General features: G+C 38.8%; 1 protein-coding gene across 1 annotated transcript in view; it reads left to right on the top strand.

Annotated features, from left to right (window-relative positions):
* The window catches only part of Morc1 (MORC family CW-type zinc finger 1), a 158,608-nt gene that overhangs the window by 71,321 nt on the left and 63,424 nt on the right, over positions 1-23,863 (top strand). The window contains exon 14 of the mRNA XM_037209983.1: positions 1,989-2,143. Within this exon, the coding sequence (XP_037065878.1) occupies positions 1,989-2,143 (155 nt within the window). The remainder of the gene's footprint in view (positions 1-1,988; positions 2,144-23,863) is intronic.

Below are 23,863 nucleotides of genomic sequence, written 5' to 3'. Positions count from 1 at the left end.
TTTTCTGAGCACCAGTCTTTTCTACAACATGCGTTTTTGACATCTTTGCCATAAGCAGTGATTTGTGGGCTTGTTTCTGGGTTCTCCATTCTCTTCTGTTGGTCCACAGGTCTGTTTTCTCTGGTAGAACCATGCTGTTTTTAAGTATGGCTCTATAGTACTTCAGTATTATGATCCTCTTACTTCCATCCCCTAATGATTGTTTTAGTTTTAGGGGGAGATATTTATGTTTCCATATGAATTTTATGATTTTTTTTTTCTAGTTTGGTGAGGAATGTTATTGGAATTTTGGTGGGGATCACATTGCATCTGTATATTTGGCAATATATCCATTTTCAAAATAATAATTATCCTTATCCATGAACATGGGAGATTTTCTCTAAGTTTCTTTCTTCAGTGTCTGAAAGCCTTCAGTGTAGAAGCCTTTTATTTCCTGGGTTAGGTTTATTCTAATATTTTTTTTGATACTGTGAATGGGATATCTCCCCCATTACTAGCATTTAAAAAAGCTATTAAGTCATTATCATGTATAATTAATATATGCCAATAAAATACTAAAAGATAAAAAGATACAAACAAAAGCTACTGAATTTTTTCTAGTGAACTTTGTATCTGTAGACTATTGCTGAAGGGATTTCTGAGACCTAATAGTTTTCTGGTGGAATCTTTGGGGTCTTTGAAACACGGGATTGTGTGATCAGTGAGTAAGGATAGTTGAGTTCTTCTTTTTTTATTTGTAGAATTATTATTATTTTTTAAACTCAACTTAGTTGGCTCTTTTGCTTAAACTCTTAGAGCATTTAGCTTAGCAATTGGCATTATTAAGCCTCCTGTCTTTAGATCTGACTATTGGCCTTGGCATGCTGTTCAGGCATGAGTACCAAAGCCCTTTCCTCAATTACCTAAGTAAATGGGCCCCCCGTTACACCCACTTGTCATTTTTTCACATAATTTAGCACCCACTTTATTTCCTTAGAGCCACTTATCACCATGTGAAATGGTCCTGCACATGTATCTACTTACTAACAGAGTGCCTGCCTGTTCTTCAGTGAATGAGCAGCAGGGACCTTGTCTTTCTTGCTCTTGTCTGAAAGTTCCTAGTTTCTGGAACAGGTTCAGGAGCTAACTTTGAATGACTGCGTGAATGGATACTTGGATAAACAAGTAAAGGAAGGTTGTGTGCAAAAGGCAGAAAACTAAACAAGGTTGTCACCGCAGGCCTTCTGTGTGAGATGCATTTAACCTTCCAGAATGAGGAATGAAGGGAGACAGGGTAGAAGAAGAAAGTTTTGAAACACAAAGCTGGCAGGGCCGTCAGTTTGGGAAAGTGTGATGTGTCCTATGGCAAGAGCAGTGGGGGACCAACCTGTGGTGTTACCCGAAGTCTGATGATGTCAAGAATCAAAAAATCCCAGGTGGATGTCTATCCTATGGCTCCAGAAAAGCAGAAGAAGGGAACCAAGAAATTTTGCACATCAGGTTAACAATCAGATACCTGTCATCACCCTCTTGGCCTGTTAATAATGTTCCCTTACTAGAACTCAGTGAACACCCCAAGGGCCCCTATGATGATGAGATATGTAGCCTGACAGATGAAATGAGGACAAAGAAAATGGTTCTCTCTGTCCAGTATCAGGCATAAGAGGACCAGGGCAGGTCATTGCAGGAAGACACTGGTGTTACTGATGTTCTTGCTAAAAATTTGTACCTTTTTTCCCAACCTGAACTCCCCATATAAGTAACAGGTTTGGAAAGAGTATTGCCAGTGGATCAATGACATACTGAGGTGATACTGTAGGATATAACCATATTCACCAGAAATCACCATGGATAATGAAATCTCTTTAAGATAGCCTAATAACTTTGATATGGTCCACAGCAAAGCAATGGATTTATTTGTGGATAATTTGGGTGCAAGTGAGAAGTACATGTTTTCCTTTTCCTTTAGCCAGATTTTATGAAGTTGATACGTGTATTTACTTCCTCAGACTTGGAGCAGGTGTGATTGGAATTGTGAACATACCCTTGGAGATCATGGAACCATCCCATAATAAACAAGAATTCCTCAATGTCCAAGAGTACAGCCATCTACTAAAAATCATGGGACAGTACTTGGTCCAGTACTGTAAGGACACCGGGATCAGTGAGTATTCCATGGTCATTGTAAGGGATGCTTTGAGAGGGCTCAAACTTGTGAATTCAGCTGAAAAGATGATAATGATTTAAGCAACCAGTAACTCAAAGCTAGGAAAAAGGGATTCTGCTTTGCAAAGAGACTGGGGTTGTGGCTTAGTGATGAAACCCTTGTTTGACTATGAATTCCATCCTTGGCATTCCAAAATCCAAGTAAGTAGCAGTAAAAAGGGAGCGAGTTTCATAATCTTCCCCAGAGTAATCATATGAAAAACAAAGCATCAGGTGGACATCATGGCCTACACCTTTAGTCCCAGCACTAAGGAGGCAGAGGCGAGTGGATCTCTTTGAGATCTAGTCCAACCTGGTCTACAAAGGGAGTTGCTGGCCACCCATGGCTACATAGTGAGAACCCTCACCCCCCACATGCACACACACATACAGGTACACACACACATAAAATTAGACTAGAAATTACAAGAGGAGGGCAATCAGCAGTGTCATGTGGTAGCTTATCATGGCACCCAAGAGGTCAAGAACCCTCAGAGAGTTTCCTGAGGCTCCATTTTCTGGGAGCACATAATCCCACACAGACCTGAGAATTTCTTGCCACGGCATACCATGGAATAATACATGTCAACCTGTGTGAATACAGATAAGTAAAATGGCATTCCGAAGATCTAATACTTGCTGAGAATACTAATACTGCAAACATTTCAATTAAAAATGAATGTTTGGAAACTTAAAAGGTACACACATTATCTGGAAAATTTCACCTGTATCGTCTCACTTTCCAGAGATATTGAAACAGTGACTTGCTGTCCTATGTGTTAATTACACAAACACTTGTTAAGTTAGACAGAGCACTTCATTTATGAAAAGGAAACACATTAGCTGCTCTGAATCTGTTCAGTGATTGGCTAGAAGTATGTATACTACAAGGGTATCAAAAATAGTCTTCTACCTTCAGGCCAATTTAAGGAGTAATTATTGCTCCGCTTGAAGCAGAGTGTTTTCTACTTTTTAGAGTATTTTCCTTTCTTGTGTACTCACTGTAATAGCACCTGAAAATTCCTCATCAGTGATATAGAGGGAAGAATGCAGGTTATAGGACCACAGAGCAGCCTGGTGCTCTACCAAGGGTGTGCTTAGTGTCATAGTCTATCTACATTGTCTTCTATGGACCAGCAGCATCCATACCATATATATCTCCCCCTCAAAGACATATTTGAAGTTATTACTAGGCACAGAGATTACTACACTGACTGACAGGTTTTACTTAAAGCTGTAGAAAGCACAGAAAGACATAAATACAAATGTAATCATAGGCATAAATGGAGTGAAATAGAAGTCAAGCCTGTGCTCCTTGGTTTTCAAATGTTAACACCACACAGAAAGAAAGCAGTGAGCATTTGAAATTGTGGGGATCCTGTTCTCTTCCTAGCCTCTCAGGAATGCAGACCTTGGCCTCCTAGCCTTGTAATAAGGAGTGAAGTTCTCAGAAAGAGCTAGCATACATTGAGAGGTCATAGAGATATCTCCACCAGCATACTTTGGGCGTCCTGTTCCTGTTGTGTGTGGAGCTCCCTCCACACTTTGGCATGGTGTATGTGGACTCTCCGCAGTCCTGTTCTCCCATCTTGGCTGTCACTTGCCACCTCTCCTCATCATCATTGTTATTCCCCGTCCCTATCCTATCTGTCCCCACCCCCCAACTTTCCTTCAAAATTCTCTCAAGTAATGTAATATGGTTCAAAATAATTTATGTTTCTGTTTCTATCAATACTAGTTAGTAACATTGTTTTTCTAATTCTATAACTGCCTATGAATTAATTTAGGGATGGAGGATACGTTTATAAAAGAAAAAAAAAAAGATACCTGGAAGGAAGACAGACCAGAAGCAGGGTGGCAAACATGGGCAGTGGTTCCTATATTATACAGCCCTTCTCATTCCACTGAGAACTGGAATTCAGTCACCAAGGTCTGACCTGATAGTTTCAGTAACTGATGAGCAACTGACCTTCACTAGAATAGCAGAAGTCATATAATGCTGGACTAATACTCTTAGAGGCAGTACAACAGGGCACACGGTTTTAATGAAAAGTATTTGAGAGGGTTTTTTTCTTTGCCTTATAAATAAAAGATGCAATCTTTGTATTTGCTGTAAATCTGATCTGTTCCTATGGAAAATTGGGCCCTTGTAAAAATTCGAATCAGCAGAATGAGAAATGCAGAGGGAATGAGTTTGTGTCATTTACCAAATCTGCATTTACTTTTGGCCCAGTGGATCCTGAGGACATCAGAAATAGTTTTCTCCAAGGCTGACCTCACCTCACTGTTGGCTACTGTTTCCCGAAGTCTTCTGTGTCCTAACAATGCTATTGCTATTCATCAGCTCTGAGGAGGAGGGAGAAAAGGAGATAGGGATCATGGGGTGAGACATCAAATGACATTGGAGGTCGGATGGAACCTCTTATGCAGAACTGTGTTATTAACTCTCTCAAGTGGATCAGAAGGGAACTGAAGGCTAAAGTACAATCTATGATGCAATAAACATAATCTCTCCTGATAAAATTCGATACATTCTTAGTCAATAAAGAACCCAAAGATTGCTTCGTCTACTGGCCTTCATCCCTTCTACCTCACTGTTACTTAACCCTAAGACATGGCCTCCATAGAGGCAAACATGCTACTTCTTCAGGCTGCCTGGGAATCTCACTGTCATAGTATTTGTAAAGGTCTTCATCATTTCTCAGCTTTCTCATGTTTGTTCTTCTTTAATCTGCTATGGTAGGGGTGAGAAATCTAGAGCTGACCAATCAAACATAGTCTACTCTTGTCTAGTAACTTCTAATCTAGTTGCTGTGGTCTGAATATTGGGTCTACCCCACATTAATAAGTTGAAACCCTGACTCCCCAAGAGGATGGGATTGGGAGGAGGCCACTCTGGAAAGCGTTAGGGTCATGAGAGCAGAGACCCCATGATGGAGATTTATATTATAAAAAAGGAGCAGAGTGTAGAGTGAGAAGGGACCATTCCTGGATTAGGAGTTGAGCCCATAGCTCTAAATCAGTCAGCACATTGTTCTTGGACTTGGCAGCCTTCAGCACCGTGAGAAACAATTTTCCATTGCTTAGAAGTCACCCAGTTGCCGGGCGGTGGTGGCGCACACCTTTAATCCCAGCACTCGGGAGGCAGAGCCAGGCGGATCTCTGTGAGTTCGAGGCCAGCCTGGGCTACCAAGTGAGTTCCAGGAAAGGCGCAAAGCTACACAGAGAAACCCTGTCTCGAAAAAACAAAAAAAAAAAAAAGAAGTCACCCAGTCTACAAAACCCAAATGGACTAAGACAGAGGGCTAACCTTCTCTGACAAACAATTAGACACGGAGTTGTTGCCTAGTAGACATGAATGAGAAGGAAAGCCACAACTAGTGTCTGGCAAGCTCCAGTCTTTAGGCTAGGAAATGCTTCCCCGAGGAAGTGATTAGTTCTGAAGGACAAATAAGAGTGGACAGGCTGAATTGACTCTCCTCATATGAGCCGTGGGGGATAGGCTTAAAGTCTCTCCACTTGTCAGCCATTAAGATTCTTGAAGGCAAGTCACATCTCTGTTTAGCCTTGTCTTACCTTTACCAACAGCTCCAAATTCATTGTTATTCTTCATGTAGACAGAACTCAAGAGTTCTCTCATTCTGGCACTTATACTTTGAAGTATCACCTGGAAGAAAATGTTCTAGAGGAAGTGTAGACAGCCTTGATTGAAATAGGTTCATCTCTTTCTTTGAAGTAGTTTCTGTGTATCTTGATAATGCATTAACTATTGGTAAACACGTTCGTGACCCTCAATGCATTTATTGCTAACTAAAAAATTTAACAAAAAATTGAATGTGAGTTCATATTGAACCAGACTGATCTATACTTTTATCTTTCTGGAAGTAGGCATTGTTAGTCCCTAGTGTACAATTGTACATTTACTCCCATTAAATTTTGTCACCCTTCTTGACCCCATTCATTTGAGTTGTCAGGGTTTTATCTGTTGCTGACTTACAGCTGGAGTATTAGCTTACAATATTTGTGTACAGTAAATGTTCTGTATGATTCCATTCAAATCCTTTTGCATAAGATGGAGAAAGACAAGCATTAAAATGCCTTGACTGATGGTCTCCATTAAGGTAGAAATGGATACGTGGGCACTGGCTTCAGTTATAATTTTCCTAATTAGGTTGTTACCTAAATCATATCAATTTCCAAATTTCTGCTTAATTTTGAAAGTGAAGTTTAATATTCTTAGGGTGAATACTTTCTTAAAAGATAGATAATACTCACTACCTGGGTATAGCTGTCTGTTGTATGGCAAGATTTCATTCCCTATTGATGTTATTTAGTTTCTAAGATGGTGGAACCTCACTACAAGGAAAATGGACTGCTACACCCTTCTAGGGACATGTGGAGTGAGGAGGCCTGTGTTACCAAAAAGGTGAAAACATGAGACAAGTTTAAGATCTAAGCCAAGACAAAATTCATATCTTTTGAATTTTACTTTATGAAGTTATGAGATTTATATATTTATTTTGGCTTTATTCTGTTACAAATATTGTATTTTATGAATATCTTTAGTTTTTATTATACTGTTGTGGATTGAGTTGTGTCCTTCTGAAGTTCATATTTTGAAGCCTTACTCCTAGTACCTGAGGGTGTGACTGTTTTTGAAGATAGCACCTTTAAAGAAATACTTAGGTCAAGATGGAAGTGTTAGCATGGACTCAATTCCAACAGGCCTTGAGTCTTTGTAAGAATAAACTGAGTCACACAAAGAGACTGCAGAGACAGACACAGCGAAGGAGACTGGGGCGGGGGGTATACCAGAAGGTGGTCATCGGCAAGAAAGGCAGAGGCCACAGGGACATGGGCACACAAAAGCCGTGGGACAACACATCAAGAACGTGGCCTTCTGCAAGTAAGGCCGGGTACCTCAGGAGGGAATGAGAACGTGTGGTTGAGCCAGCCAGTCTGAGTCCCGGCTGCTAGGGGCGGCCGAGGAAAACAAGGAGAATTTAGAATTGGAGTAAGGATGATTACACAGAAGCCCCAGAAACCTCCCATTTAGCCTTGACAATGATCAGCCGGTGGGGAAATTGATTTCAACTCTACTTTCATCTCTTCCACCACTTGGACTGTGAAAGGCAGAATTCGGAAAATTCCGTGATTATAGCCGGGAGCATCTTAGCACGTATTTCTAAAAGTTAGTGCCTTTAAAACCACAGTGCAAATACTGTACCCCGATTTGTCAGTACTTCCACAGGATGACAAAATGTCTAACATCCTATTCATATTTAGAAATTATGTCAGATCTTAATGCAATCCTCAGGACTCATCCCTCTTTGACACCCGTTTCTACCCCTTCATTTATCCTTGAAGTTTTTTCTTTTTCAGGTAGAACTGGTTTCATTGTCTTGTGGTTTCCACAGAGTATAGAATTTGCTCACTGTGTTTCTGTTTGATACACTTTTCTATTCTGGTTTTGCTTTGTTTTTGTAAAGTGGCACAGAAGCCCAATCATATGTGATTTAGATGTGTTTTATCTTGTTAAGAGGGTTCTTCTTGTGGCTCAGGCAGAACAGTACCCTAGAACAAAGCCCTGGTTTCAATCCTGTGCCTTGCATAAACCAGATATGATGGCTCACACCTGTAATTCTTGCACTTAGAAAGTAAGGGCAAGAAAATCAGGAAGTTCAAGGTCATTCTCAGCCAACCTGGCATACATTAGACCCTGTCTTCTATTGAGAGGCATGAATGTATACTTGTTCCTCTTTTAAAGATACTAGTAGTAGATGATTAATCTCAAATCACATAGAATTCCAAGCAATATACATTCTAGTTCTAGCATATTTTATATTTTATTATCTCTAATGATTCTACCAAGAAAAGCTTCCTGATTTAAATGGAGTCACTGTCCAGTGGTGAAGACAGTCCTCAATCTTATACTATCAAATAAAATCCTCAGAACCAGGACTGGATTATATCTTGTTGAGTTGTTGACCAAGGAGTTCTCTAGACACCCTCAAACATTACAGGATATATTGCCAATACAAAAAAAAACAAAAAACAAAAACAAAAACAAAAAAACCCACAACCTAACAGTAAGACTCTATTGCTGAAGACGGCCACTTACTTATATCATGGAACATGGAGAAACAGAGCTGGTGCCCCATTAGAAGCTTCACCTGTACTGATTAGCATTCATGGTGCTGGAAGGTACTCTGCATGCTACTGGAAAAGAAAAATTAATCATCAATATTACTCATTTACAAACCCTGTAACCTACAACAGCAACCTGTCTGAAAGATATACTTATATAATATTGGCAATAAATGTTACATTAGTAACCAACCACTTTAAAAACTGGATTTAAGGCCCACTCCATGAGATGGAACCTATGCCTGACACTGCTAAACTAGAACCTGAAATTAGATAGGTCATGGCCCTCAGGGAAAACCTATTCCTGTTACTCTACTAGATGAGCATAGTGATAAAATGACTTCTAACTACATATTGCTATACTCACAGATCAGTGTCTTGCTAAACCCTCCGTAAGTGGTGGTTAACACAGAGACCCACAACCAGACAATGTGCAGACAGTGAGAGACCTTGGATCCTTACACTCCAAATAGGATGTCTTCATCAAACCTTTCCTCTTGTAGCTCAGGGATCTAAACAGAAGAGGAGGCACAAAGATTGTAAGAGCCAGAGGGATGGATGACTCCAAGGTAACAGCATCTTTTAGACTGAACAGGCCTGACACATATATGGACTCACAGAATCTGTGATCGAATACACACACTTGCACAGGTCCAAAGCAGACAAAATTCCAGCAAAAAGAGGAAATGGACATAGGGTCCTACCCTAGCAAGACTCTATTTGCAATTGGCACCTGTGGGGAAAGGGAAAATCAGTTTTCTCCAATGGAGTCTGGGTATGTCAATCACACTCCAGGTCACGCACTATGCTCAGGAGTAGTTGGCCAAAACGAACTAGACTCCATGTCTTACGTGTGCTTTTTTAGTTGGTTGGTTTGGATTGACTTGCTTGTTTTTAATTATTATTATGTTTGATTTGAGAGAGACATAAAGGAAAGGAACATGAAGTTTGGTGGGTAGTCAGAAGCAGAGGATCTAGAAGAACTTGGGCAAGGGCAAAGAATATGAACAAAATATACTGCATACAAATTTTTAAAGCCAACAAAAAATAAATAAATAACTTCCTGTCAAGTACACATTAGTTGGTATTTTTTACCATTTGACAGAGAAGCAATAAAACTTTCTCCTGCTAAAAATTGCTGTGAATGAAAGCACAATGTGAGAGGAGTTGGAGATAATTAAAATACAGAGATGGGGAACATTCTGGCTGATGGGCTAAATGGAATGCATACTCTGTTTAGAATTGATAACTTCCCTTCTGCTCCTAGTGAATACCAGAGCAGTCAGGAGTCCACCAGAGTGGTTTCTGCTGGAAACACAAACAAAAAGTCCCAACTAGCCTACTTAGCAAACAAAACTCACACTTTTAGCTCTCACCTGCTGCACAGCTTTTGTGAGGTGACTGGAATTATCATCATCAACCGAATTTGTATTATGATAAATGAATTTATTTTTTATTTCTTCAGTGAAATAAACTACATCTCACAAACTACGTCTGAGGATCTCACTTATTTAAAAACAAAGCACTAAGTTTTGGCTCCTAGTTTTGGCTTGGAATTTAATACAGTTTGATTTTTTAAGTCTAATTTTTTACTGCCGTGCCCAGATCAAGACCTCAAAACTGTGTTTATCAGCCTGCTAATTAATGTTTACCTTAATGAAGAAGATCAAGTTGTAGTTAAGGACTTTGGACTTAACACAGTCACAGATCTAATGTTTATCATAAGGACTGTAGGGACCAAAATTAAATGGTTTATGCTTTTTTTTGTCATGTTATATGAGTAGATTTCAGCTGTTTTTGCTACAAAATAAAGCTTAAAAATGCCATGAATGCCAGAGTGTCTATGTGAGATACTGGCTGTTTTCATTTGTTTCACCAAAGGAAACTCTATGCTATTTACATATAGCACAACACATCATATTGGATTATATTTTAAATATATAGCACAGAATCTTTATTTTAAAAAAATACTAATTTCTCTAATCAGGTGAAAAAATAGTTCAGTCAGAATTAAATTTTGTCAACAAAAAATTAAATTAGATTCTCGTATGTATGGTGGCATATCCTATAATACCAGCACTCCAATGGCTGAGGCAGGTAGATTATGAGTTCAAAGCCATCCTGGCTTACACAGTAATGGTATAGTTAATTAAATTTAAGATATTATTATTTCTAATTGGGTAAAGGTTATCAAATCACTTATCAGGTTTCCTGTACTCTGAGTAATGTTAAGAGAGTCCTGATAGAAAAATTACCTCCTAGCCGGGCGGTGGTGGCGCACGCCTTTAATCCCAGCACTCGGGAGGCAGAGACAGGCGGATCTTTGTGAGTTCGAGGCCAGCCTGGGCTACCAAGTGAGTTCCAGGAAAGGCGCAAAGCTACACGGAGAAACCCTGTCTCGAAAAACCAAAAAAAAAAAAAAAAAAAAAAAAAAAACCCAAGAAAAATTACCTCCTAAGTAGAGAGAAGAGAGACAGGTGCAGCTGAGAAGGCCCATGGCAAGACCCATTAGAAGATAGGATGCTAAGATGCCTTAGGATACTATGGCTGTTGTCATGAAAAATGCCCTTATAGGTTCAGGTAATTGGGGAAGCACATCAGTAGGGGTGGGCTTTGAGAGCTTATAGCCTCACCTTACTTCCAGTTCTTCTTCTCTTTGTTTCCTTTGTGTGGTTGAGATGCAGTCTCTCAGCTTCTTGCTCTGGCTGCCTGTTGCCATTATGGATGATCTGTGGCCACAAACCAAAATAAATTCTTCTATAAGCCACGTTGGGTCATGGTGTTTATCACAGCAACTAAAAGTAACTAATATAATTATCATGTCTAGGATTTTGTTGTTGCTGCCTCTGCTGTTTTGAATCAGGGCTAATATAGCCCATGGTGGCCTTGAAGTCGGGATATTCTTGCTTTGGAGGTATGAGCACTGGGATTTATAGGTCTGTGCTATCATGCCTAGCTTAGGTATGTATAGTTTTGATTATCATATTTTAGAGACAATTAGGGAAGTGAATGTATCCAAAGAAAAGTGGTGATAATACAAAATAGAAATACATCCTTAAAAAGAAGGTAAACATAATTTCTTCCTAAGGAGAGGAGAAACATACTTTTTCTCAGTGATGCTTTTGAAGATTTGTTCTAATGAAGTCTCTAGCTCTTTTCCTTCTATCTTCTTTAAACAGAATGGTATCGATGCCAACTGGGACCAGGATGCCCTGGGGTCCACAAGGAAAGCAGCCATTGGCTGACTTCAAATGGTCTTATACACAGCATATGTAGGTGGTGCAGATTTTCAAACACATATATGCAGTTTAAGAAATTAAATGCAAAATCACTTAAAAGTTATATTAAAAATGAGGCTGAGGCAACTGGATATCCATATGTATCAAATGGAACCTTGATCTCTCATTCTGAGCACAGATCAACTCAAAATGAATCAAAGACCTAAAATCTAATCCTGAAACTATAAAACGACATGAGGGAAACTTGAAGGCGTTGGTATAGATATCAACTTCAAAGCACAGTAAACCAATATTATACAGTTGCAATTATATCTAACTAGTATGTTTATGGAAACAAAGTGTGGGGACACCTAAAGAATGAAAGAAAACATTTGTAAGCGTCTCCATGAACAAAGGATTAATGTTCATGTGTTAAAAAATACCTTTGAACTTAACAACAATGGCAAAATGATCCAAATGAAATGGACCAATGAGTTGAATAGACAGATCTCAAAAGGAGAAATAAAGTGACCAATGAATACATTAAAAAAAAAAGTTCAGTGTAATGCTATTAGTCATGAGAGAAATGCAACTAAAAACTACATTAAGGTCATCACACTTACTAGGATGACTGTTATCAAAACAATGGAGTAATGAATGCTGATGAGAATGTGGGGAGGGAAGGGACTCTCATTGGCCAAGGTGATGGAAATTAGATCAGTCATTATGAAAAGCATTGTGGAGAACCTTCAGAAACTAAAAACAGTTCTACCATTTGACCCTGCTATCCCATTTCTGGCTATTCATCCCAAGGAAATGAAACCAACATACAAAGAGACACCTCCATGTTGTTCGTGGTACTACTCACTGTAGCTAAGATGAGCAACCTAGGTGCTCTCTGAGTGGACTTTATGAAGCAGTAAGTAAGCACACCTGGATGTTAGTCATCCATAAGGAAGAAAGGAATCCTGTAAGTTTCAGAAAAGAGATAACATTGAAGGAAAGTTTAAGATAAATAGGTCAGATGTAGACAAGTGCATGTTCTCTCTCATGCTGAGATGGTGGATAAGGAGAGTTGCCATGAATAGAGTCAACTAGTAGGGCAGTAATTTTAGCTGTTGGGAAGGGTGGGGTGGGTAAAGGAAAGCTGGTTTTGATGGTGCTCTTCTCTCCTGGGTCGCTGATGCCCTGAATGCCATTGTGCTTTCTATGAAGCTGATGTCCAGAAGGCCACTGTATTTCTCCTATTTTGGATGTTTTCATTAGCATGTATAAACTATATCTAATAATGGGTTTCATCCTTATGTTTTCATGCATGTGCATACTATGTTTCAATCATATTCATCCCAGTTATGTTTTCTTCATTTCTTTTATTTTTATAGACAAAAATGTAACTGTATGAACTGATCTTTTAGTTACAGAATTTTGACTTTTTTTTCAATAAATTATTGTAGGTTTTAAAAGATTCCTGAAAAGCAATAATGTAAGCACTACATTTTTGGCATTTGAAATAGTTCTGGATAATATGTTCTATACATATGTAACAGTAAATTTACTTTTCAGAGTTTTTCTCACAGATCTCTGTTATAGAAAGTGAGACTTCAATTCTGTGAGCATTAATTCTAGATTATCCTATTAATGTAATGAACTTGTTGAATCTTCCAAAAGAAGTTTCCAGTTATATAATCTGTCATAATTCTGAGTGTTGTGAGCTTGTGGCCTTTTATTCTTTTTTTTTTTTTTTTTTTTGGTTTTTCGAGACAGGGTTTCTCTGCGTAGCTTTGCGCCTTTCCTGGAGCTCACTTGGTAGCCCAGGCTGGCCTCGAACTCAGAGATCCGCCTGGCTCTGCCTCCCCAGTGCTGGGATTAAAGGCGTGCGCCACCACCGCCCAGCTGGCCTTTTATTCTTCACAGAAGTAAATGGAAGTTATAAATCCATCTAGTTTAGAGTTATTAAAGTAACAATAATTTTGTAGTCACTTGTGGTTCATCTGCACGACTTACTTCATTGGTGGCTGGAAATATTTTAAATGTATTTTGAAAAATGAATTACCTTTTAAGTTCTGAAATTTCACATTTAGCCTCTGAGCTACATGCAAAGGGAGGATTTAACATCTTCATTAAAATACACAAACATAAATATCACTTAGTAAGCTGTGTATTTAAATATTTATTATTGTACGCCGCCCCATTTGTGAAGGCCAACCTAAAACAGTGAAGTATCATTGTTACTGATTTTGTCTCTTGCCAGACTAGGTTAGACAAAAATTTTCCAAGTGCAAGCTCTGAGCCTACTGTCTGCAGGTGCAGTTCAGAAACGTCAGCACCTATGTGCCTTTTAACATCCACCATCATGATTCCTTTGCAATACATGGGTTTTGAAGAGAAAAAAAAGTCAGAATAGCTGTATAAATCCCAGTGGGCTGTGTGAGACGTTAACGAAACTGAAACTGAGATGGTGTGCTTCCTATCCATGCTGTCTTTCTGGCCTTCTTACTTCTGCATACATTTTCTTCCTCCTGTCCAGAATCCAGGCCACAGCAAATTTGTTCGGATACCACCATGGGCACAGATGGAGTTGTTCGGTTGGGGTGGCTTTTGTGTAAGGAATGTCATTGAGACTGCACCAGGAGTTCGTAAGAACTGTTTCTAACCCCTCAAACATCCCCTTGATTTCTGTGTCTTTGGTCTCTCCCTTGTGTTTAGACAGGCCAGGTCAGGCCACAGATGAAGGTCAGGGACAGATTTCTGGCATCTGTTCTCACCTTCCACAATGTGGGCCTCAGGGATCAAGCTCTTTTACTGCTGAACCATTGCACTGGCCTGATCCCAGCCTTGGATATTGCCATGTCTTTTATTTGATTGGATCTTCACATGTCTGGGCTACTGAAATTTCCATCTCAGCCTTTAAGAAGTAATTATGTAGCTTGTATTTATATAATAAGTAATTTTAGTATGTAATCCCTAAAGAAATATGTAAGGAAAGTGGATTTCAGGTGTATAATCATATATTCAATAATCTGAATAAATCAGGTAGATATTTTGAAAGGGAAACCATTCAGCTCTGTATTTCAGGTGCTGCAGTCATGATACTGCACAGCCAATGTCTTCTAAGCTTTCCCCATCCAGCGGGGAACAGAGGCAGCAAGTGAAAGAGATGTGAGATGTGAAGTGTTAAATGTTGAAGGGTGGTGTGATCACAGAGCAGGGAGGAGAATATCACCCAGCCTGGAGCATGTGAGCTGTGCTGTTAACTGGTGCTTTTCCCACTCTTGCAGGGTTTAAGTTGGAGATCACCATGGGCATCCATCTCTCAAGTTAGTTGTGTTGCATCAACTGTCTTACGTTTTCTGGCAGAGACTTTATTTCACCAAAGAGGTTAATAAGGTGTCTTGTCAGGAATAGTGGTAGTTGCATTGCTGCAGAATTGCTAAGCTGCATGCTGAAGCCGTGCTGCGCTATGAAGCATAGCTTTCCTGTGAGAATGGTGGTTATGGGACAGTGACATTTAGAGAGATGACAGACACAGTGCAGCTGCAACATGTATGTCTGTAAGTCTCTTTCATGTCCCCCCTTGTACTATGGTAAAATGTATATAACAACATTTCCCATCTTTACCTTTTTTATGTACAAGCCAATGTCATTCCGTACATAGTACTGTGTCGCTGTCTCTCCCATCGTTTCCATTTCCAAAACACTCTTGATATTTTGAAACTGAAAGTCAATTGCCATGAAACAATAACTCATTTCCACCTCATCTATCTACTATTCTCTTTCTGTGAGTTTGGCTCAGTATCCAATGGGAAGGCGATTCTACAGTGTTTGTCCTTTGTGACTTCATTTTACTTAACTATATCTTCAAGGTCCATGGATGTTGAAGCATGTGTTAGAATGTCCTTCCCTTTTTATGACTGACTGCTAGTCTGTGTTATGTATGTACTATATGTTGCTTACTCCTTTGTAGACACTTGGGTTTCTCCAGCTGATTCATAGTGAATGATGCTGCTGTAGACAGTTGTACAGATTCTTTCTTTTAGCAGGTCTCAAGTCTTTTGTTATTAATGATAGTCACCATGGTGGGCAGTAGATCTCTTGAACGTATTCCTCATGACTGAAGTCTTGTGTCCTTTGGCCAGTGTCTCCCCAACTGCATCCCGAGCCTCTTACAACCATTATTCTACCCTTGGTTCCCATGAACTCAACTTTTGTAGATCTATATATGAGTGAGACTAGATGATGTCTGTCTTTTTGTGCCCGGTTTATCTGTCTTAACTTAATGCCCTCCGTGTGCATCAAAGCTGTTGCAAATACAGGATTTACTTCTTTTTTTTTCCAGTGCCAAATGTGTATATTTACTATGTATTTTAAACTATTCCTTTATCAGTGGACACTTGGATTGATTCCATGTCATACCTATTTTGGGAATAATGATGTAATAAATGTGGGAATGAAAATGACTACTCAACATACTGAATTTATTTCCTTTGGATATATATACACTCTAAAGTGAGATTTAAGATCATATCATAGTTGGGGGCTGGAGAGATGGCTCAATGGTTAAGAGCACTGACTGCTCTTCCAGAGGTCCTGAGTTCAATTCCCAGCAACCACATGGTGGCTCACAACCATCTGTAATGAGATCTGGCATGCAGGTAGAACACTGTATACATAATAAATAAATGAATCTTTTTTAAAAAAGATCATATCATAGTTCTATTTTTAATTTTTTGAACCAAATCTTTTATTTTCTGTATTGGCTGTATAAGCTTGCATTCCCACCAATAATGTACAAAGTTTCTTTCTTTCTACACTTTCTCATAAATACCTGTCATCTTTCACTTAAAAAAAAAAAAGACATTTTCATTATGTAGCCATGACTGGCCTATAACTTACTGTGTAGACGAGGCTGGCTTTCAACTCACTCTGATCTACCTGCCTGTGCCTCATGAATTTAAAAGCATGCACTGGCTATCATTTACTTTCTTGGTAGTATTTATTCTGGCAGATATGAGATATATCACAGCATTATGATTTTGGCCCACATTACCCTGTATATCCAAAAGTACAATTTCTGGAGAATTTGATAATTCTATTGGGTTTTTAAGAAGACATTTTTCCCCCATGGTAGCTTGTGATATTTTACTATTTTCCATTCTGACTACAATGCACAGGGGTTCCAATTTCTTTACATCCTCTCTAACACTTACTGATTTTTGGATTTGTTTTGTTTTGCTTGGTTGCCACCCTAATGGGTGAGGTGGAGCTTTAGGCATCTATCTCATGATTTTGATTGTCATTGCCATGATGATCAAGATATTGCATCTCCTTTAATGTGTTTATTGGCCATTGGGATGCCTTTTTTGAAATGTCTAAGTACACCTCTCTCAATTACTATTTGAGACAGGGTCTCACTGAGGAGCTCACATTGGCTTAGAACTCACTATGGAGCCCAGGCTGGCCTGGAACTCACAATGACCCTCTAGCTTTAGCCTCTGTGGTGTCAATATTACAGAAGTGAGCCACCATACCCTGCGCCTTTGTCTCTTTTAAATTCAGTTTTGTTTTGTTGAACTTTGAGTTTTCTATATAATAGGGATTTTAGTCCATCATTGGATACCTGGTTCACAGATACCTTCCTGTATTCTGTTGACTGCCTTTTTAGCTTGTTGACAGTGTTTCTGAGAAACTGGTTTCATGAAGTCCATTTTGTCTATTTTTTATTTTGTTGTTAATAATACCTTTGTGTTATATCTAAGATGTTGTAGCCAAGTCCAATGTTGTGAAGTTTTTTGCTTATAGTTTTATTCTAGGGTGCCATCATTTTACACCTTACATTTAGACAGTAAGCCCATTTTGAGTTCATTTTTGTGTATGATGTTCAGAGCCAAGGGTCATTGTATTACGTGCAGATATTCAGTTTACTTAGCAACATTTATTCAAATGATTGTCTTCTCCCTGTTGAACGATCTTGCACTTTTGCCAGAAATAATTTGTTCATGTATGTGAGTGTTTGGACACAGTTATCTTACATGTCTAACCTCATGTCCATGTTACACCGTTTAGAGTTTAGATTACTCAGTGTTAGTAAGGCTTGATGTTAGGAAGTATGAGTTCTCCTGTTTTATTCTTTTTCAGGATTATTTTGACTAGATGGATTTTTCTGTTTAGGAAAAGAAGACATTGGCATTTCCATAGGGACTGGGTTAAATAATATATAAATCTTTGGGAGAATATTGGAATCAATCCTAAATCTCACAGTATGTAAATATTATCTGTCTCTCTACTTATATCTTATTCAAAATCTTTATAAATGTTTTATAGCTTTCATTTATAAGGTTTCCATATTTCACTGTTAGTTCCTAAATATTTTACTCTTTTTGATGCTATTTATTGTAAATTAGTTTTTTGACTTCCTTTTTGAATTGTCCTCTTTGTCTATAAAATTTTAATCAATTATGAACAATGATTTTTTTCTTCTATTTTGTTCAATTTGTTTGCTCTCACAGGTTTTTTTTTTAGCATGTGCAGTGTATTCTAAATATTAAGCTTATATTAGATGTAGAGACAATTTTACTTTGTCCTTGCCATTTGAATGCCTTTTCTTTTTTTCTTGCCTGATTGTTCTAGCTAGGACATCCAGTATTTGACTTAATAGAAATGTAAAAACCAGTATCTTTTCTATGTTCTTGATCCTAAGGAAAACTTGCAGGATTTTTTTTGACATTATTTTGATGTTTGTGGTAGATTTTTTATATGTGACTATTATTACACTGAAGGAAGACCCACCTAGTTATTTGAGTGGTATTTTGTTGACTTTCCTTAGTTTTGTTTTTGTTGTTTTTTTTTTTTTAATCATAAATAGATACTGGATCTTTCACAGATTGCAACATTGTTTGAAATTTTTGTGTAGTTCATAGCCCCCTCATTATTTTACTATGGTACATTCGCATTGCACATTGAATTATGAATAAATACTGCTTGATCTGACATATATTATTTCTAATACACTGTTGAATCCAGTTTGCTGGTATTTTATTGAGAATCTTTGCATCTATGCCAGGGGAATGTTGACTTGTAATTTACTTTTTTTTTTTTTTTGTAGAACATCGTCACAGAATTGGCATTAAAAGTAATTAATACCTCCTTCATAGAATGAGTTACAAAGGAGTGTTTCTACTCCTTCAGGATTTTTGTTGTTGTTTTTTTAAGAAAAGTTTGAGAAGGTTTCTTTTTGTTTTTTTTTTTTGTTTTTGTTTTTTTTTTTTTTTTTTGTTTTTCCTTTTGAAATTATGAGTTCTGATGTCAGTGTCTATTTTCAACTTGAGAGAATCTAGACACACCTGAGAGATGTGCCTCTGGTCATGCCTATGGGGCGTTATCTTGATTACTTTAATTGATATGGAAGACCTCTGTTAATTGTACATGGGATCATTCTCTGGGCACGGGAACCTAGACTCCCCAGGGAGAAACAGAATGCTGTGCCAAGGCATGCATTCATTGCTTTAGAATCTTCACTGTGCATGTGATGTGACCAGCTATTTCAAGCCCCTGCTGCCTTGACATCTGCCCTGGTGGACCTTAAACTGTGGGCTAAAAGAATCCCTTTCTCCCTGAAGTGCTTTTGTTAAACATTGCCACAGCAACAGGAAAAGAAATCTAGAAGCCAGCACCCATTGCAGGGCATGCTCTTGATTACAGATTCAGATTCCTTCCTCACCCTATGTCTGTCCGGTATGTTCTGTTTCCTCCTTGTCTTGGTAAGATTTGCCTTTTTTGAGGTTTGACCATTATATGTACGTTTCCAATTCACTGCTGTGTCATTGTTCATAGTAGTATCCCTTTTGTCCCCTGTAGAACTGGTAGTCATGTCCCTTTCTTCATTTATTATTTTAATGACTTGAATCTTTCTCCTTTTTGTCAGTCTGACTAGCAAATGTTTGTCAGTCACAATTTTTTTGACAACAAAGATTTTATTTTATTGATGTTCTTTTTTTTTATTTAGTTAGTTCATCTTTATCTGACCTTAATGTACTTCTTTTTGCCAGCTTTAAGTTTAGTTGACCCTTTGTTTTCCCAGTTTTGTTTTTTTTTTTTTTTTTTTTTTTTTCTGTGTAGCTTGTGTCTTTCTGAATCACTTGTAGACCAGCTGCCTCGACTCACAGAGATCACTGCCTCTGCTCCGAGTGCTGGTCAAGGCGTGCTCCACCACCGCCCGGCCCCAGTTGTTGTTGTTGTTATTATTATTATTATTATAGTTTGGTTTTAGACTCGAGATATTTATTTATTTATTTATTTATTTATTTATTTATTTATTTATTTATTTAATGAGACAGGGTTTCTCAATGTACCCCTGGTCATCCTGGAACTTTGTAGACCAGGTTGGCTTTGAACTCACAGAACTCCACCTACCTCTGCCTCCAGAGTGCTAGGATTAAAGGTGTATGCCACCACCGCTTGGCAAGATCATTTTTTTATGAGCACTTTTTTATAGCTATAATTTCTTTCACAACATTGTTTTTGTGATCTTGTCACAAATTTTGATATATTGCATTTGTTGTTTTCATTCATTGATAAGTATTTTCTAATTTCTTCATGATTTCTTCTTTGATTTATTGGGTCCTTCTGTTTTTTGTTTGTTTGCTTATTTGTTTGTTTTTTCAACTTCATACAAGTTACAGTCATCTGGGGAGAGAGACCCCGACTTGAGGAACTGCTTCCATCAGACTGGCCTATAGGCAAGTTTGTGAGGCATTTTCCTGATTAATGGTTGATGGCGAAGGCCCTAGCTGACTGTGAGCAGTGCCACCCCTAGACAGGTGGTTCTGGAAAGAAAGCAAATAGAGCAAGCTATGGGGAGCAAGCCAGTAAGCAGCACTCCTCAGTGGTTCTGCTTCAGTTCCAGCCTCCAGCTTCCAGCTTGACTTCCTGTCCTGATTGCCCTCAATGATGGACTATGGCATTAAAATGGAAGCCAAATAAACACTTTCCTCCTAAAGTTACATTTGGTCAGTGTCTTAGTTAGGGTTTCTATTGCTGTGAAGAGACACGATGACCACAGCAACTCTTATAAAGGAAAACATTGAATTGAGGTGGCAGCTTACATTTTTTTAGAGGTTTAGTCCATTGTCATCATGGCAGGAACTATGGCAGCTGGGAGTATGGTAGCATGCAGGCAGACATGGTGCTGAAGAAGTAGCTGAGAATTCTCCATCTTGCAGGCAATATCTTGCCTGTAGACTCTGGGTAGTATCTTGATTATACAGGAGCCCTCAAAGCCCACCTCCAAAGTGACACACTTCCTTCAAAGAGACCACACCTACTCCAACAATACCACACCTCTTAATAGTGTCACTCCCTTTGGGGGCCATTTTCTTTCAGACCACCACAGCCAGTGTTTTGTCATAGCAGAAAGCAAACTAGGACAGTGTTTAATTCTCCAGCTTCTTTTTCTTTCTGTTTCTTTTATTCTTCTTTCTTTCCCTTCACTTTCACACCCCCCTTTTAAATGAAATCACATACCTGCAATCTTTTTTCATGTTAGTTTTGAGATGATAATATGATCACATTATTCCTTTCCTTTTCCTCCCTCCAAATCATCACATACATTCCTCCAACTCTCCCAGTGCGTGGACAAATCCTGCTCTCTCACCTGCTGTTCTCAAGCTCCCAGGCTTGGGGATTCTCTCAGGCTTCTGAGCCCTGGGAACACTAGTTACAGCACCGAGTAAGACTCAGTGGGGCTTGGTTTCTTTTATTTTTTAAATAATATCTAATTTCATCTTATTGTGGTCACAGAAAATACTACGCATACCACACGCGTTTTCTTTTTTCTTTTCTGAGCTTGGAAAGATTCATTGCGTTTAGGATTCAGAAAGATTCTATAGCTAAAGTGTAGTAGGTCAAGGAAGATGAATGGGATGAATTTAGAATGAAAGATGGAAGGTGAAAGAAACCCTGAAAATCTGATTTACTTACTTATTATTGATATTACTTATGGACTAGTTGAATTATTTATTTTGAGACAAAGTCACGTACTTTAATCTAGGTCACCTGAAATTCACTATGTGGTCTAGGCTATCTTTAAACAAATAGCAATCCTCCTGCCTCGGCAGGCAGAGTGTTAGAATTATAGGTGTGAGGCCTCACACCCGGCTCTAGGTCATATTATTTAAACTCTCTTCCTGGGGTGCATGTGAGACAACGGATTGTGGAGCCAAAAGGGAAAACAGAGAATACACTGTGACACCTGGAATTCTTCAGCAGGCGAGGGAACCAAGGGCAGCTGCACATCTGGACTTACAGGGATTGACACAGCCATTGGCTGTGGCTGCCATAAAAACATATTGTAGGTGACATGATGGTGACAGCAGGAAGTTGATTTCCACAGTGTTAGAGACTGGAAAGTCCTCTGGCGAGGTGCAGTGAGGTGGCTTTCCTTTGGAGGCTTCTTCAGGCTTCTAGGTTGCTGCCATCTATGCTATACGACCTCTGCTCTGCACTCAGACATGTGGACAGGAGGACAGACTCACCGTGGTCCCTTCTGGAGATGTTTTCAGTCCCTCCCTAGCGATCTCTCTTGTCTTTCTATCTAACTTTGTTGCACTAGCACCGACAACATGGCCGTGGTCACTGGTTCTTGCTGCTGGTACACAACTGTGGCCCAGACATGGCTGCCTACTACTCTGTCTTTAGCTCTTGGAACTTAATTTTCAGATCTGGTTAATTCATTGTAACATATATTTCTGTTTTCTTTCATTCATTTTCCACCTGCCCTTTATACAGGCAAGTGTTTAGAGTAAGAAAAAAGGGAGAAGGCCCCAAGGAAAGAAAGAATGAAACATTATAACCAGTGCTACAAAACACAAAGCATCATTAGATTATTATGAACAACTCTACACCAACAAAATGAAAAACCTAGATGAAATGAATGAATTTCTATATACTTACTTCTTTCTAAAACGGAATCATATACATAGCATAAAAAACTGTGTTAAGAGCGAAGCATTTGTCTCTTTTATAGTAGAATTTTGCCAGTTTGCTTCCCATTTTGCTTTAGTTTATTGTTGGGTGCATCTGTTTGTAATTGTTTTATCTTCTTGCTCTTTTGAACCTTTTATTAATGTAGAGGATTCTTCATTCTCTCTTGTCACCTGTTTTGCTTTTAAATCTGTTTGGTTGAATGTTTGCAGAGCTGCGCTTATTCTATTTTGGTTGCTTTTTGCAGAAAGTATCTGTTTTTGTACTTTTATTTGTAACCAGTTTCCATCTTCGTATCAAAGGAAATATCCTTCTTCATTGTCTCATTTGCAACTAATTTGCATCTAGGCAGCACTTCTGGAAATCATATTTTTAATTCCTCGTCGTCTTTTGAATGGAGACTACATTCTATTTACACCAAAGTAATTGCTGATAAAGAGGGGCTTTGGTCATTGTGCTAATTGTCTTCTGGATGCCTTACAACTTTTTATTTGTTCCTCATTTCTTGTTTTACTTTCTTCCTTTGTGTTTGTCTAATTACTGTAATGAAACATTTAAATTCCTTTCTCGTTCATTTTTTTTTTTTTTTTTCAGACAAGGTCTCATTATGCAGCCCAGGCTGCCCTCAGATTTGTAATGCTGCTGCCTCCACCTCAGAGTCCTGGGATTATAGGCATGCACTATTGTTCCCGACTTCATTTCCTGATTTCCGTTATGTGTATTCTTTAGCCACTTTCTGTGCGTGCATCATGTTTAACACACTGAAGTTACAGCATTTTAATCTAACTGCATAGTAGCTTTACTTCATTTATATTGCTCTTGACTTCAGGTTTTGTAGGAAAGTCTCTCACTGAACCTGGAGCTCACTCATGGGGCTAGGCTGGCCAGCCATTGAGACCCCCATCTTATCTCTGCCTCCCCAGTGCTGATGACAGGCATGGATTGTCACATTCAGCTTTGTAAGTGAATGCGGAGGATCTGAACTCAGATCCTCACGCTTACACAGCCGTTACTTTACCAATTGAGCCATCGTCCTAACCTCCCCTTTTCTATAGCTCTGGCGGTGTGTGTGTTGGTCCATTTGGTGGTATCATCCTGGTCTCTTAGGCTCTGTTCGTTTTCTTTGGGTCATTTTCCTTTCTGCTCCTCAGACAAGTATAATTTTCATTATTGTGTCTTCAACTCCCTGGCTCCTTCTTCTTCCTGCTGGAATCTGCACTCGGATATCTCTAGTAAGTGGTGACAGACAGGTTTGCTCCAGAATTCCTTTTTGCCTCTTTTTTTTTTTTTTTTTTTTTTTTTTGTTTTTCAAGACAGGGTTTCTCTGTGTAGCTTTG

Source organism: Peromyscus leucopus, chromosome 12, assembly GCF_004664715.2.
Source record: "Peromyscus leucopus breed LL Stock chromosome 12, UCI_PerLeu_2.1, whole genome shotgun sequence".
In the NCBI taxonomy this organism is placed as follows: domain Eukaryota; kingdom Metazoa; phylum Chordata; class Mammalia; order Rodentia; family Cricetidae; genus Peromyscus; species Peromyscus leucopus.
Note: the sequence above shows the minus strand (reverse complement) of the source record. Positions and strands in the feature narration are given on the sequence as shown.